This window comes from Orcinus orca, chromosome 8, assembly GCF_937001465.1.
Source record: "Orcinus orca chromosome 8, mOrcOrc1.1, whole genome shotgun sequence".
NCBI classification, from domain to species: Eukaryota; Metazoa; Chordata; class Mammalia; order Artiodactyla; family Delphinidae; genus Orcinus; species Orcinus orca.
This window is the reverse complement of record NC_064566.1, coordinates 46,244,995-46,258,753: the sequence shown is the minus strand read 5'-3', so window position 1 is coordinate 46,258,753 and position 13,759 is coordinate 46,244,995. Positions and strand designations below refer to the sequence as shown.

Below are 13,759 nucleotides of genomic sequence, written 5' to 3'. Positions count from 1 at the left end.
CCCCTGGTGGCGCAGTGGTTGAGAGTCCGCCTGCCGATGCAGGGGACACGGGTTCGTGCCCCGGTCCGGGAGGATCCCACATGCCGCGGAGCGGCTAGGCCCGTGAGCCATGGCCGCTGAGCCTGTGTGTCCGGAGCCTGTGCTCTGCAACGGGAGAGGCCACAACAGTGAGAGGCCCGCATACCGCAAAAAAAAAAAAAAAGAATACATACTGCATGATTCCATTTATATAAAAACCTAGAAAATTCAAACTCTATAGTAACAGAAATCGTATCAGTGGTTGCCTGGAGACTGGGGGAGAGAACGCAGAGAGGACAGGATGGAGGTATTATAAAAGGGCATGAGAAAACCTTTGAGGGTATGGGTATGTTCCCGATGTCAGTGAATATAACGTGTAACAAAACTTTAAATGTGTGCAGTTTACTGTATGTCAATAGTATCTCAAAAATTTTAAAGGGTAAGAACCAAAAAGCTGGTAATTCTCCTGGTATTGCCTAGATACATATAAAAACATCTCACCTTTGGGCCTTGCTGAGTGTCCTAGGTCAAGTGGCCTTCTCTCTCTGGGCCTACCTTACTTCCTCCCACCCTTACCCTCCTTCATCAGAACTTATTTAGTCTCTCAAAAAGTGCTAGGCCCTATTCTAGGTCCCCAGATACAATGGCAGGCCAAAGGAAAATCTTTACCTGTAAAATTAGTGAATGAGTAGAGTTAATTGCCATCAAGATCCCTTCTAAATGTAAATTTTAAAGAATCTCCAGAAAGACCCCTTTAGTTATATTCTGACCATTTTCCAATCAGACTGATTCAAGAAGCTAAGGTGTCCATGAGGAATGGCGTGAGGTAGCTGAACTACTCCTCTAGGCTAGAAATCTGAAGCCAGTGGCAAGAACTCTGAACTAGCATATTTGGAGTATGTATCTCAGGGAAATACCGAAGGGCTATACCAAGGGCATGATTCCTGGGAACAGAGCATGTAGTTGCCTGGAGGGTCTCTGTGATACCCATTTTTCTGAAATGAGTCATAGAAATGAGGGTTAGTTAACCCTCCTTCCATATCCCAAACTCCACATTCTAATGGGACCACAAGAATTCATGTCCTGGCCACAAATGAGACCAGAGTAACTCATATCAGTATTTGGTGTTCAACAGTTGGATTACAGATGGGCTGAGAACTGACTGCCTCAACCCTTTGGGCAGAAGGGCAAGGTTTCAAGTGACCAGAGTGTCTCATTTTACAGTCTCCAGCTATAAACAGACTCCTCCCTTTATTCCCACAAGCAATACATAAATATTGTCATTTTTCAAGTGTAACACAACATGAAAAGATTGAGAAGTCCTGATTTAAAGTGATGGTTTAGGAGATGTTTCTCTAAACCCACAATTTTGTAAAAAAGTCTCCATCAAACTCTCCAGGACCAACGCCTTAGGCAGGGTTCAGGACCTGAAACTTGATGTGTGTGTTCCAGGAGGCAAGGAGGACTGTGTTAGAGTATTCCACTTGCATGGGCAACACGTCCTCAAGTCTTGGCCAAGAGGACTGTCACCTTAATGAAAGGCTTGGAGCAAGAGCTGAAAGATAAAGTCAGAAGGCTATCGAGCATAAGGCTGAGGAACCCAGGATTTTGTCCAAACTGTCAGCACTTGTATCTTCAAAACCTAAAAAAAATGCCTGGCACATTCATTCATTCAGTAAATACTTGGTGAGCACTTCCCATATACTGGGCATGTAGTGGGTGTTTATATTTGGTAAATGAATAAACAAAATATACAAAAAGGCTACAACAAGGACACTGAATATTGCACAAGGAAGAGAACACACTACTTAATCTGACACCTCAAGCTGAGACTATTCTCTGGAGAAACTGACCTAGACGGGGACTCTGTGAACAAAAAGGTGTATTCCATCATGCAAGTAGCAAACAACTTTTAACATCTATATGTTCTAGGCACAATGTTAGAGGACTGGGGGTAGGACAATGATTAAATACAGTCTCTGCTCTTAAATTGCTCCCTGATAATCATGGCTCAAAACAATAGAGATTATAAAGGGGAGGCAAGAACAAAGCAAAACAGGAGCTTAGCGGAGGATCAACTCAGCCTGAGAACATCAGAGAAGGCTTCACAGAGGAGGAGACATATCAGCTGGATTTCTATAAGCTGCTTACCCATAACTCACTCGCCCCTTCTTTCTTGTTAATAGAATCAATACAGCTCAGGGTAACATTACACCCAGGTCAATATTCACTTTCACAGCCTCCCTTGCACTTAAGGGTGGTCATGGTTCTGGCCTATGAGACAACAGAAGTTGTTGGGAATTTCTGGGAAAGCTTTTGCTTTCTGATATAAGAGGGAAAATACAGCTGGCATCAACTTTCCCCTTTGCTCTGAATGTGAACATAAAAGGCCTCTTGTAACAAAGAGGCAACAAGTATGAATATAAAAGTCAACATGCTAAGGACAGCTGAGTGAAATGATAGACTCTCATTTCCTGATTACACTGCTGAGCAGCTGAGCAACCACCAATTCTGCACTTCTTGATAATTTAAGAAAAATAACCCCCATTTATCTCATGCACTGCTGATTAGATTCTCTAGTACTTACAGCAGGACCCATTCCTAACTGACACAGTGTTAAAGGATGAGAAGAAGTCTGCCAGGCAAAAAAGACAGGGGAAAGCATTTCAGGCAATGGGAACAACTTACGCAAAAACAGAAAACAGGGAAAGAAGCTGGCATGTTTAGGAACAGGGACATGTTAGTGACATAATCCAAGAGGCTAGAAAGTACAACAAGGAGGCCTCACTTGCTTCATCCACAGTGGTACACTTCTGGTACATGGATGTGCGCAGAGTAGGTGTCCGAACATTCAACAGCCTGATCTTGTCTACTCGGGAATCAAACACCCGGAGCACAGGATCTTTATCATCATCATCATGACACATGATTTTGTTGTCAATGAAGGAAGCAAACATCTGGGTCTCCAAGAATCTTGAGAGGAAAGGCAGGTAGGGCTCAGGCTGATCTGACAGAAAAGATGCCTGGTGGGACCAAAAGGAAAAAGTCATCAACAGGGAAGAGGGCATATCAGCCTTAATCAACCATGGCTACATACCCAAGGGATTCAGTAGGTTAACTCTTCTCTGAAGCTTCCTAGGTCTTTATAAATTGCAAACAATAAAACCTCTCCATGCTTTTTAAAAATTCATGTAATTTCAGATATCCTGAAACTTTGACACACTGGCCCGTTTAACTTACTCAGGTAACCTACTGTGGCAACCAATGTTCCCAGAATCCTGATGTTCAACCTGCATGCACATCTTTGCCTAAGAGAGCTCTTTGACTGAAGGTAAACCACCTGATAGCAATAACCAGCACTCTGCTCTAAAGCAAGCAGACCTTATATTTTATCAACATCAGAAGGACCATGAACTTGTTTCCAGCACATATTATGAAAGAAAAACTCATCTTCAGTCACATCTTTAAGAGAGTCTGGCATGTTCTCATTTCTTACCACCTCCCCAGTGGGATTATACTCACTTTGTCAAAGTTTTGCATCTGCTCCCTGTTGGTAAACCAGGACTCCTTATCCTGGCTGGGCTGAATGACAAACACCTCATAATCTGCAAACATCTGAGTGAAACGATTTGCAAAAACTTCCCGGATCTGAATATTTAGCTGGTAAATCCTTAGTTCTTCTTCATCACACTGAACTTTGAGATCCTTATTGCTGCTGGGGTCTTCACGTACTTCCAGCTACAAAAACAAAACAAAACAGTTGAGAACATGCAAGCTTTTCCTTTTATCCCAAAGAAATGCAACTCATCCTTTGCCCCGCCCCCCACCAATGGTCATTTACTTTTGCAGCAAATGGAGAAAATAAACAAAAGAGAAAAAAATGGGAAGAAAAGAAAAAGAAAGGAATTCTGACATGGAGAAGAGATAACTCAGGGTGTTCCACTTGCAGGTACCCAGCAACCCAATGAAAGTGGAGAGGAACTCATTACAGGCAGAAAGAGATTCAGCAATAGAGGAAAAGACACCAGTTATCTCAAGGGTCAGGGAAAGGAAGGAGTCTGGGAAGTCAACAAGAAAATGATAATGCAAAGCAACAAGGTCAGACTCTGGTTTTCCCTTCATCTCTTTGATTTTTCTCCCCCATATCACTTTCCCTATCTTTCTCCCTAAAAATGTTTCCTTACTGGTTTTCTTAACTTTTTTAATCTCTCTAAATATTTCTCTGCTCTTCTTTAACTGGCCATGATTTTTCTTTTTTAATATCTGCTCTACTAACTAAACAAATCAGGAAAATGAAATGTTTCACACTTCACTAAAAAATAGCCCAACGAAATGATTACATTACCCCATTTTATATGTAATTTAAGAAAGTAATTTAATAGTGAGAATGGGTAGGGTGAAGAGATGGGTAAACAACTACACAAAGCGGACAGTCTCATCAAAGTCAGGAAATGCAAAGTTAAGTACATCCCTGGGAAGAGCAGAGGACTAGAATTCAAGAGGACCAGGTTCTAGCCGCAAGTCAGCCACATAGAAGCATTTAATCTTAGGTAAAACACTGAGGATCTCTAAGTCAACAATTCCTGCTCTATGTGCTTTAGGATGCTGTGAAATTCACAAGGCAATGGATCTGAAAGAAGTCTGAACACAAAGATTGCCACCACCATCCCTCCAAGACTCTCTGCAGTAGTGTTTACAGAGAATGACAGCAGCTTCTCCTTCATGTTGAAGTGAGAAACTACCGAGATTTAGATTCAAGTAGCAGAGCTAAATGTTTGCCAGAGCTAAATCCAGAGTCTCCCACACAGAGCATCCTTTCAGTACTCACAGATATGCCTTGCCCTGAACTGGGTGCCTTCTCATTCCACACTTTATTTCACCAGGACAGCACCTTAGCATAGACCCATATACAGCATCATACCTTCTCCAGGCTCACCCCAGTCCTCTTGACCAAGGCCTGCAGGCGGGCGATAGTTTCATTCTCCTTGAGGAACTCGTAGGAATGTAAAGGGGAGCCTGCGATGTTCCCATTCCTCTTGTCGGAGACGAGCTCAGAGGCCCGGAGCCTCTTCAGCTTGGAGGCACTCTCGCTACAGTGAAGGTTCCCTTCAGGGGGAATGCCAAATGCCATGAGAATCTCAGACACTTCCTGGACAAACTCCAATTTGTTGGGAAACTGAGGCAAGTCCTCCGGCAGCTCAATGAAGTGGTTGTCAATGTCCACAAAGCAGAGGTTAGCCTGGCAGTCAAAACATGATGAGGAGTGTGAACAACTCCAAAGTATTAAGGAAGAAGCTTTAGAGGGGATAATGAACAAGAAAGGAAAGAGCAAACGTCTGCAATGGGCATAACTTAGGTATGGTTAAAGAAGATGGGGTGGAAGGAGGTAGACCTGAGTTCCAGTCTTCCCCTGATGCTTTCTAGTTGTGGGATCTTGGGAAAGTTACATAACTCTGTTTCCTCAGCTATAAAATGGTGATAAAAACAACTTATCTTAGAGACTGATAAGGATTACATAAATGACATAGATGTTTAGCATCTAGCACAAAATTCTCATATATAGTAACTGCTCATAGAATATTTGTTGAGTTCACAAATTCTTACAAGAGTAAAAAGAATGCTAGGAGTGTGTCAGAAAGTCTAGGTTCCAGACCTGAATCTGTCACTATCTCCCTATATGACCCTGAGCATACCAGTATCCCCTTCTGAGCCTCATTTCTGATTTGTAAGATTTGATGGCTGGTCTTGATTTTTGTGCTTCCTTCTGGCTTTAAGATTGCTTCTGAGAGGATGTAGAGAGACAGTACTTTCATACATTGCTGAGGAGGCAGGTAATCTGGATTAACAAAAAATAACCTGGCAATATCTATCCTTATTTTATAGACATAACTGACACAGGGAGGTTAAGTAACTTGTCCAAAGTCACACAGCTAGTAAGTAGGAGAGCTGGGATTTGAACTCAGCTAGCCTGACTTCAGTCATACCCTCAAGCTCTTAACCATACATTCTTCTCCTTAGAGGTCTTACAAATTTCTTGTTCAATTTAACTTAAATATTTTGTAGTTCTCATCCCTGTTGGAATTTTCCTGCAGTGCAGCTATTAATTAGAAAAGCTTTTTATTTTTGTGTATTTATTTTATAACCATGAACCTGTTCTAGCCAAGACAACTGTCATTTCCTTCACTGCAGAGCATTATTAAATGCTTAAGTGTTTGTTATAGCAAGGATAATAATATTACCTATGTCATAAGTTTGTTTTGAGGATTATGAGACAATTAATGTCAAGGATTTAGGACAGTGTTAGTATACAATAAATGTCAATTAACATTGCTATTATCACTGTGGAATATAAAACTCCAATAAATGAACACACACACACACACACAATATATATATTGTATTACTAAACAGGAAAATTCCATAATGAAAAGATGCTAATAATCCCCACATTTATTTGTAAATTTAATGTAAGTTTTTTTAAAATCCCAGAAAGATTTTAATTTTTTTCAAGGGAGTATCTGATGAATTGGTTCTGAATCTTACCTAAAAAAATAAAAGAAAAGAATAGCCAAGAAAATTCTGAGGGGAGACTTGCCTTGCTGGGTTCTATTACAAATATAAAACAATGGGACTTCCCTGGTGGTCCAGTGGCTAAGACTGCGCTCCCAATGCAGGGGGCCCAGGTTCAATCCCTGGTCAGGGAACTAGATCCTGCATGCCGCAACTAAGAGTTTGCATGCTGCAACTTAAAATCCCACATGCTGCAACTGAAGATCCCACATGCCTCAACGAAGATCCCACGTACCACAACTAAGACCCGGCACAGCCAAATAGATAAATAATATTTAAAAATAAATAAATAAAGTGTTTTTTAAAAGAAAACAAATATAAAACAATAATCTATTGGAAAAGAACAGTCTTGAACAGACCCATTTATTGTGGATGAATTATTCAATAAATGTTTGGGGGACAAATGACTGTACATTTAGAAATGTTAAAGTATAATACCATACTCAAAAATAACTTTGAGATAGACTGAAGATTTAAATATAAAAAATAAAGCCACTTTATGTTTTAAAAAAGAATCTCTACCTTTTAGAGATACATACTAAATATATAATGACATAATAATGCTGTGTGAGATTTGCTTCAAAATAATCCAGTAGGGTAAATGGGAAAAGAGTGGAGGATATAGAAAGAAGAGTGGCCATGAGTTGATGATTACTGTGTAATGATGGATGCTAGTCTCTTTACTCTTACATGTGTTCAACATTTTCTATAACAAAAAGTGAAAAAATAAATACCCCCACAAAAGTATTAAAAGAAAATATAAAAGATTACTATTATGCCTTAGGGTAGAGTTGGACTTTCTAAACTTTATACAAGGCTAAAAAACATAAAGGTAATTACTGCCATAAAAATAATTAAAGATAATCTGAGAAACAATAATTGTCATACATAACATGTAAAAGGTTAACACCCAAAGAAATTATTGAGATAAAGATAATTTACCCAGCTGAAAAATGGAAACAGGTTATAAAAGGCAAACACAGAAGACGTTTCGCTTAATTAACTTCAAATATATGAAAAGATGTTCAATTTCACTAATAAACCAAGAAATGCAAACAAAATATTTTTTACCTCCTGGATTAGCAAAGATTTAAAAGATTTATAATGTCCAATGCTGGCAAAGTTACTAGGAAACAAACAACTCATACACTGTTATTGGGAATGTGAACTGACAACTTTCGGGGAACAATCTTAAAGAAATTCTTTTTTTTTTTAAACCAGTCCAACCCAAGAACTAGAAATTACCAATATTTTTATCTACTTATGTACTCCCCAATCCCATCCCTCAACCTACACAGTCCCACCCCTGTAATCACTATCCTGAATTCTGTTTATTATCTTTTTGCCTTTTGTTTTTTATCACGTATGTATAGTACATGCCTTTAAATTTTTGCTTGTTTTTGAATTTTATAAAAGGATTATTGTTCTTTACACAGTCTTGTGGTACTATTTTTCTTCACTGAACATTAAGTTACTAAGACTCAGCCGTTTTGTTGTATGTAGCTACCCATTATTCATTTTCACTCTTGTATAATATTACACTATGTGGATATACTGCAATTTATTCATCAAATTTTCCCATCAAAAGGCATTTGACTTGCTTCCTGTTTATTGTTTTTACATTGTTATACATGTTTTCTTGGACACGTGTGCAAGATCTTCTCTTGGGTATATCCTAGGAGTAGAACTGCTACGTTGTGAGGCATGCAAATGTTCAATTTTATAAGGCCTAGCTGTGTTCCAAAGTGGTTATAACAATTTACATTTTTACCAACAATCTAAAGTGATCCTACTGATCCAAATATTTCCAAAACTTGGTATCATCAGATTTCTTAATATTACTACTTTAGTGGGTACATTTATTTACACTTCCCTGATTGCTAGTGAAGAAATGTGTATTTTTTGTACAATCCTTCTTCATGTCTTTAGCCCATTTTTCTATTGGGATGCTTATCTTCTGACTGATTTGTAGGAGTTCTTTATAACCTCCTGATGCTAACTCTTCATAGGCTATATGTGTCCTACACATATCTTCTCCTAGTTTTTATTTTTTCATTTTAAGATGTCTTTTTCTTAACTAAAAAAATCAAAGTTATCAATCTTTTATTTTATGGAAAGTGCTTTCTTCATCTTGTTTACAAAGTCCCTACCTACCCAGAGGTCAAAAAGGTATATATTAATATTTTCTTCGAGAAGATTTAAATTTTTCTTTTTGACATTTAACTGCTTAATCCGTCTCAAGTTGATTTTGTTATGGCATTGGGTAGGAATCCTTCTTTACTTTTTTTCCCTATGGACAAGCAATTTTTCCAGCTCTGTTATTAAAAAGTTCTTTGGCATGGTATGTTTATTATATATCAAAATACTGTTCCACTGATCCTGCTGTTTATCCCTGTACCAGTAAGTCTTGTATTCTAAGAGGCAGGAGGACCATATAGTAAATCCAGATTAATATAACTATTCCACAAACTCTCAATCTATTGAAACTGCATGTTTTAACATGTCCATGTATGCATTCATTCAATACACATTTGCTGAGTGCATAAATTACTCCATTTACAAATCTATAATAAAGAGAACTTTCCCATATCCAAGATTCAAAAATTAGAAGAATCACTTTAAATTTCACCTTCTAGAGTTCCTCCACTAGATAACAACTTTAAACCCGTCCTTGTTAAAGAGACGATAAATGTTGAACACCTAAAAATAACACCTATTTTTTGTTTATTCCTCTAAGATTTTAAAATTATAAGTGCCTTCAGGCCAAGCAATTAAAAAATATAGTAAAGACAGAATTAAATCATCTAGTCATGAAGCTCACCTGCCTCATGAGCCTGTCCATACAGCTAACAGAAGAAAAGCACTGTGACCCACCAGAAGCACACAGTGCAATCATTTATCCTCTTGGTCCTCCTCTCTTTCGAGGAGAAAACCAGTTTGTCCAATAGGAAACATAAAGGCAGCTAAATACAACTATAACCACTCGACAATGCTTGGCTGGCTTTTCTTCCACTGCTATTGACCAAACACAGAATGTCCGTAAAGAACTTTATAAACTCCAAATGCTGTATCCACATATTGTAGATACTCCTAGATAGAGGTGGCCAGAGGAAAGAAAGCAGCTCAGGCACACTTCAGATATTAAGATAGGAGCCTCTGAGACACTACTAGCCATTCTTTGCAGAGTTGGGCCAAAGCAGGTAGGGGTAAGAAGGCAAAATGAAAAGGGGGCCATTCAATTACTAGACTCATACAACAGCCTCACGCTTTCTCCTCTCAGTACTCAGAGGGCTCTGGCAAACAGAAGTAACTTACAAACCTACCTCAAACCCCTCATGCTCCCCCTTCCTCACCTGAAAAGAGGCCAACTCCTGCAAAACAGCTTGGGAGACAAGAAGCAACCTGGAAGGGGCACTGAACCCAAGTGATCAGTCTTCCTCAGTTAACCTCCTGTCTCGCTGGGAGAGGCCATGGGAAGACTTTGCTACTCTGGGGTAGTGATCACATGGATATCCCAAACCACAAAAAGTTTCCCAAATCCTTTCCTGCAAAAGGTCACAATGGCCCTTCCCAGGCCTGAGTTTCCACCACCAAATCACAGACAGCCTCACTGGCTAGTCTATCTTCAAGTTATTCACTGAAGGGGAGCTCAACAGATAACTGGGGAAAAGCTATTGAAAAAGTATCCTGAGAAAGGAGAAAAAAAAAGTAGGAAAGAAAGAGAGGCCCAAGATAGAAAGAAGTAACACCCCTTTCCCCTGACACAGCTGTGGAAGAACTGCCTCCTTCCTGTGCTCAGACAATGAAACCCAAAAGAGAAGCACAAGACAAAGAATGTCTCACAAAGGCAGCTCAGCACTCTCACTTGCTCAGGGCCAGCTGAGCTCATGTGCTGGTGTAAAAAGAAACAAAGGGCTTTTCACAGACTTTTGATGCCCAAAGATAGGGCAGCAACTGATGAATTCTGACTTGGGGGGTTAGAGAATGTACACTCTCCATGTCTCTGGACAAAGTCCCTTTTATAAGTCTAATGTGCCCCCACCCCACTACCCTGATGGTGCCCACCTGCAAAGGCCCAAGTGCATTTCCCAGCCTCAAGGCTTCCTTCTAGCATCGTGAAGATACCACAGGATGGCCACCAAAATGTTGAAAGTAGTTATCTCTGGGTGGTAAAATCTGAGGTAATTTTTACATTATACTTTTGTGCGTTGTTAGAATTTTTAACTATAAATGTATCATTTCTGAGATATTCCAAAGCTGTCTTTCAGAGAAATTATCACGCTCCATTCATTATGTGTACGTTTCATGGTGCTTTACTCCTTGAAAAAGCCAGTCTTTTCTCACCAGCCTAAAGTTTTCCATGGGGACTGCACAGACTCAGATATCCCAGAGGTTATCTGCTAAAAATCAAGTTAGAAAATATCCAGCTACGTAACTGTCTGCACAAATACGTGAACTTCAGAGGAACAGGCTGGATGAAGTGGGACTCTGAAACCCTAGAACTGCTTATGAAATACACAAAGGTATTCTACAATCCCACTGTCACCACTCCTTCTCAAGTAGACCACAAGGAGAAGCAGAGTACAAAAGATGCAGCAATGGCGGAGGCTGCAAAAGTGGAGAATCCAATATCCCAGAACAGTGAAATTTTGGGTTTCTCAAACAACCCACAGTTTCTCAGTCCTGTTAAGAAAACTGCTGGTCTCCCAGAAGCCTCTTCACACACCCACATACATGAAGCACACACAAAATAATGCTGAGAGAGCCTACAGGAAATAGAACTTGCCCCAAGTATACAGCAAGCTGATGCCAAAGATGAAAATAAAACAGAAATCTGGCTTCTGGCCTAGTGACCTATTTATCACATTATGCATGCCTCTTCAGCTTTCTACCTTCAATCATTTTCTACTGTTATTCTTTCTTTTTTTTTTAACATCTATATTGGAGTATAATTGCTTTACAATGGTGTGATGGTTTCTGCTTTATAACAAAGTGAATCAGTTATACATATACATATGTGCCCATATCTCTTCCCTCTTGCGTCTCCCTCCCACCCTCCCTATCCCACCCCTCTAGGTGATCATAATGTACCGAGCTGATCTCCCTGTGCTATGTGGCTGCTTCCCACTAGCTATCTATTTTAAATTTGGTAGTATATATATGTCCATGCCACTCTCTCACTTCGTCCCAGCTTACCCTTCCCCCTCCCCATATCCTCAAGTCCATTCTCTACTAGGTCTGTATCTTTATTCCCGTCTTGCCCCTAGGTTCTTCATGACATTTTTTTGGTTGTTTTTTAGATTCCATATATATGTGTTAGCATACGGTATTTGTTTTTCTCTTTCTGACTTACTTCACTCCGTATGACAGACTCTAGGTCCATCCACCTCACTACAAATATCTCAATTTCATTTCTTTTTATTGCTGAGTAATATTCCATTGTGTATATGTGCCACATCTTCTTTATCCATTCATCTGTCGATGGACACTTAGGTTGCTTCCATGTCCAGACTATTGTCAATAGAGCTGCAATGAACATTTTCACTGTTATTCTTATTTTGACTTTTACAAAATGATAATTACGTTTGCCAGAAGAAGGTGTCAATATTAAATATGCAGTCATTTAAAGCAACAACAAAAAGCTCCCCACTCTCTAATCTTTGATATCTATTCTTTATGCATATTTATCAGTAGACAAATAAATATAAAAACCCAGTACCCCAAAACTCAATGGTTTTCTCCATCATTGTGAAAGGAAAGTCAAAATGGAGTCAGTATTTCTAAGAGAGATCTCTAAAATGGAGCCGGGAAGCCATTAAGGAAGTACGATGTTTGCATGACTCAGCCTGGATGGAAGCTGACCTTTTGACCTGATGAAGAACAGAACACCAGAACACCTGCCAGAAACTCAAGATACTAATCAGACCCTTACCCTAAAACAATTCGTGACAATCTATATACTAACAAGACCCCTACCCTAAAATAACCTGTGATTTCTTAAGGACAAATAATTTGACTCGCATCAGAGTCGATCACAACTCTCACCAGGGCAACTTTTAACAACCTCGTGGTTTTTGTCTTTATAAGCCCCTGACTCTTTCTCTTCCTAGGAATACTCTTTCAGGGTTAACTGAATCTGTGTCTCCCCAATTGCAATTCTTAAGTCCCCAAATAAACTCTGTTCTTTTTGCAGCCTCCTGCATTTTTTCAGTTGACATTATTTAGATCTTTTCTTCCTTAATTAATGTTGTCCCACCCCAAATAGCACAAAGCTCTATAGATTCAAAGGAGGCAGAAACGGAAAAAACTACAAGGAAGACATTATGATTCTACAACCAAAGGCAAGGGACTTCCTTGGTGGTCCAGTGGTTAAGAATCCACCTGCCAATGCAAGGGACACGGGTTCAAGCCCTGGTCCGGGAAGATCCCACATGCTGCAGAGCAACTAAGGCCGTGCACAACAGCTACTGAGCCTGTGCTCTAGAGCTCACGAGCCACAACTACTGAGCCCATGTGCCACAACTACTGAAGCCCGCGCACCTAGAGCCCGTGCTTCGCAACAGGAGAAGCCACCACAATGGGAAGACCGCGTACCGTGGCGAGAGGTGGCCTCCCTCGCCACAGCTGGGGGGAGCCTGCGCGCAGCAACGAGGACACAATGCAGCCAAAAATAAATAAATTGAATAAATAAATTTAAAAAAGAACAAAAGAATCCACCTTCCAATGCAAGGGACGTGGGTTCGATCCCTGGTCAGGGAACTAAGATCCTACATGCTGCGGGGCAACTAAGCCCGCGCGCTGCAACTACTGAGCCCATACGCTCCAGAGCCCGTGCGCCACAACTAGAAAGCCCACGTGTTGCAACTACTGAGCCCACGCACCACAACTAAGACCCAACGCAGCCAAACAAATAAATAAATAAAAATAAAACCAAAGGAGAGAGAAAAAGAGATGCAATTGACTATAGCTTAAACATTACGGGTATGATCTCATTATCAGGCATGTTCATCAAGATGGCTGCCCAGACATGCCCAACAATGTGAATGCTGCTTAGATCCAATTCTATGAGAACGGTCTCTTCTTTGGAGGTCCTCTTACTCATATTCCTCAGCTATACATAAAAATCTTCCCCCCAAAAATCATTGGTGGAAGGATGAGACAGAGTCATGTT

The 13,759-nt window shown here is 40.1% G+C and overlaps 1 protein-coding gene across 5 annotated transcripts in view; it reads right to left on the bottom strand.

The window, feature by feature from the left end:
* DENND5A (DENN domain containing 5A) overlaps positions 1-13,759 on the bottom strand; it is a 106,593-nt gene that overhangs the window by 39,230 nt on the left and 53,604 nt on the right. For all 5 annotated transcript variants that reach the window (XM_049712929.1, XM_049712930.1, XM_049712932.1 and 2 more), the window contains 3 exons: positions 4,940-5,257; positions 3,541-3,756; positions 2,807-3,041 (listed from right to left, as the gene is read on the bottom strand). In XM_049712929.1, coding sequence (XP_049568886.1) covers positions 2,807-3,041; positions 3,541-3,756; positions 4,940-5,257 — 769 coding nt within the window. The remainder of the gene's footprint in view (positions 1-2,806; positions 3,042-3,540; positions 3,757-4,939; positions 5,258-13,759) is intronic.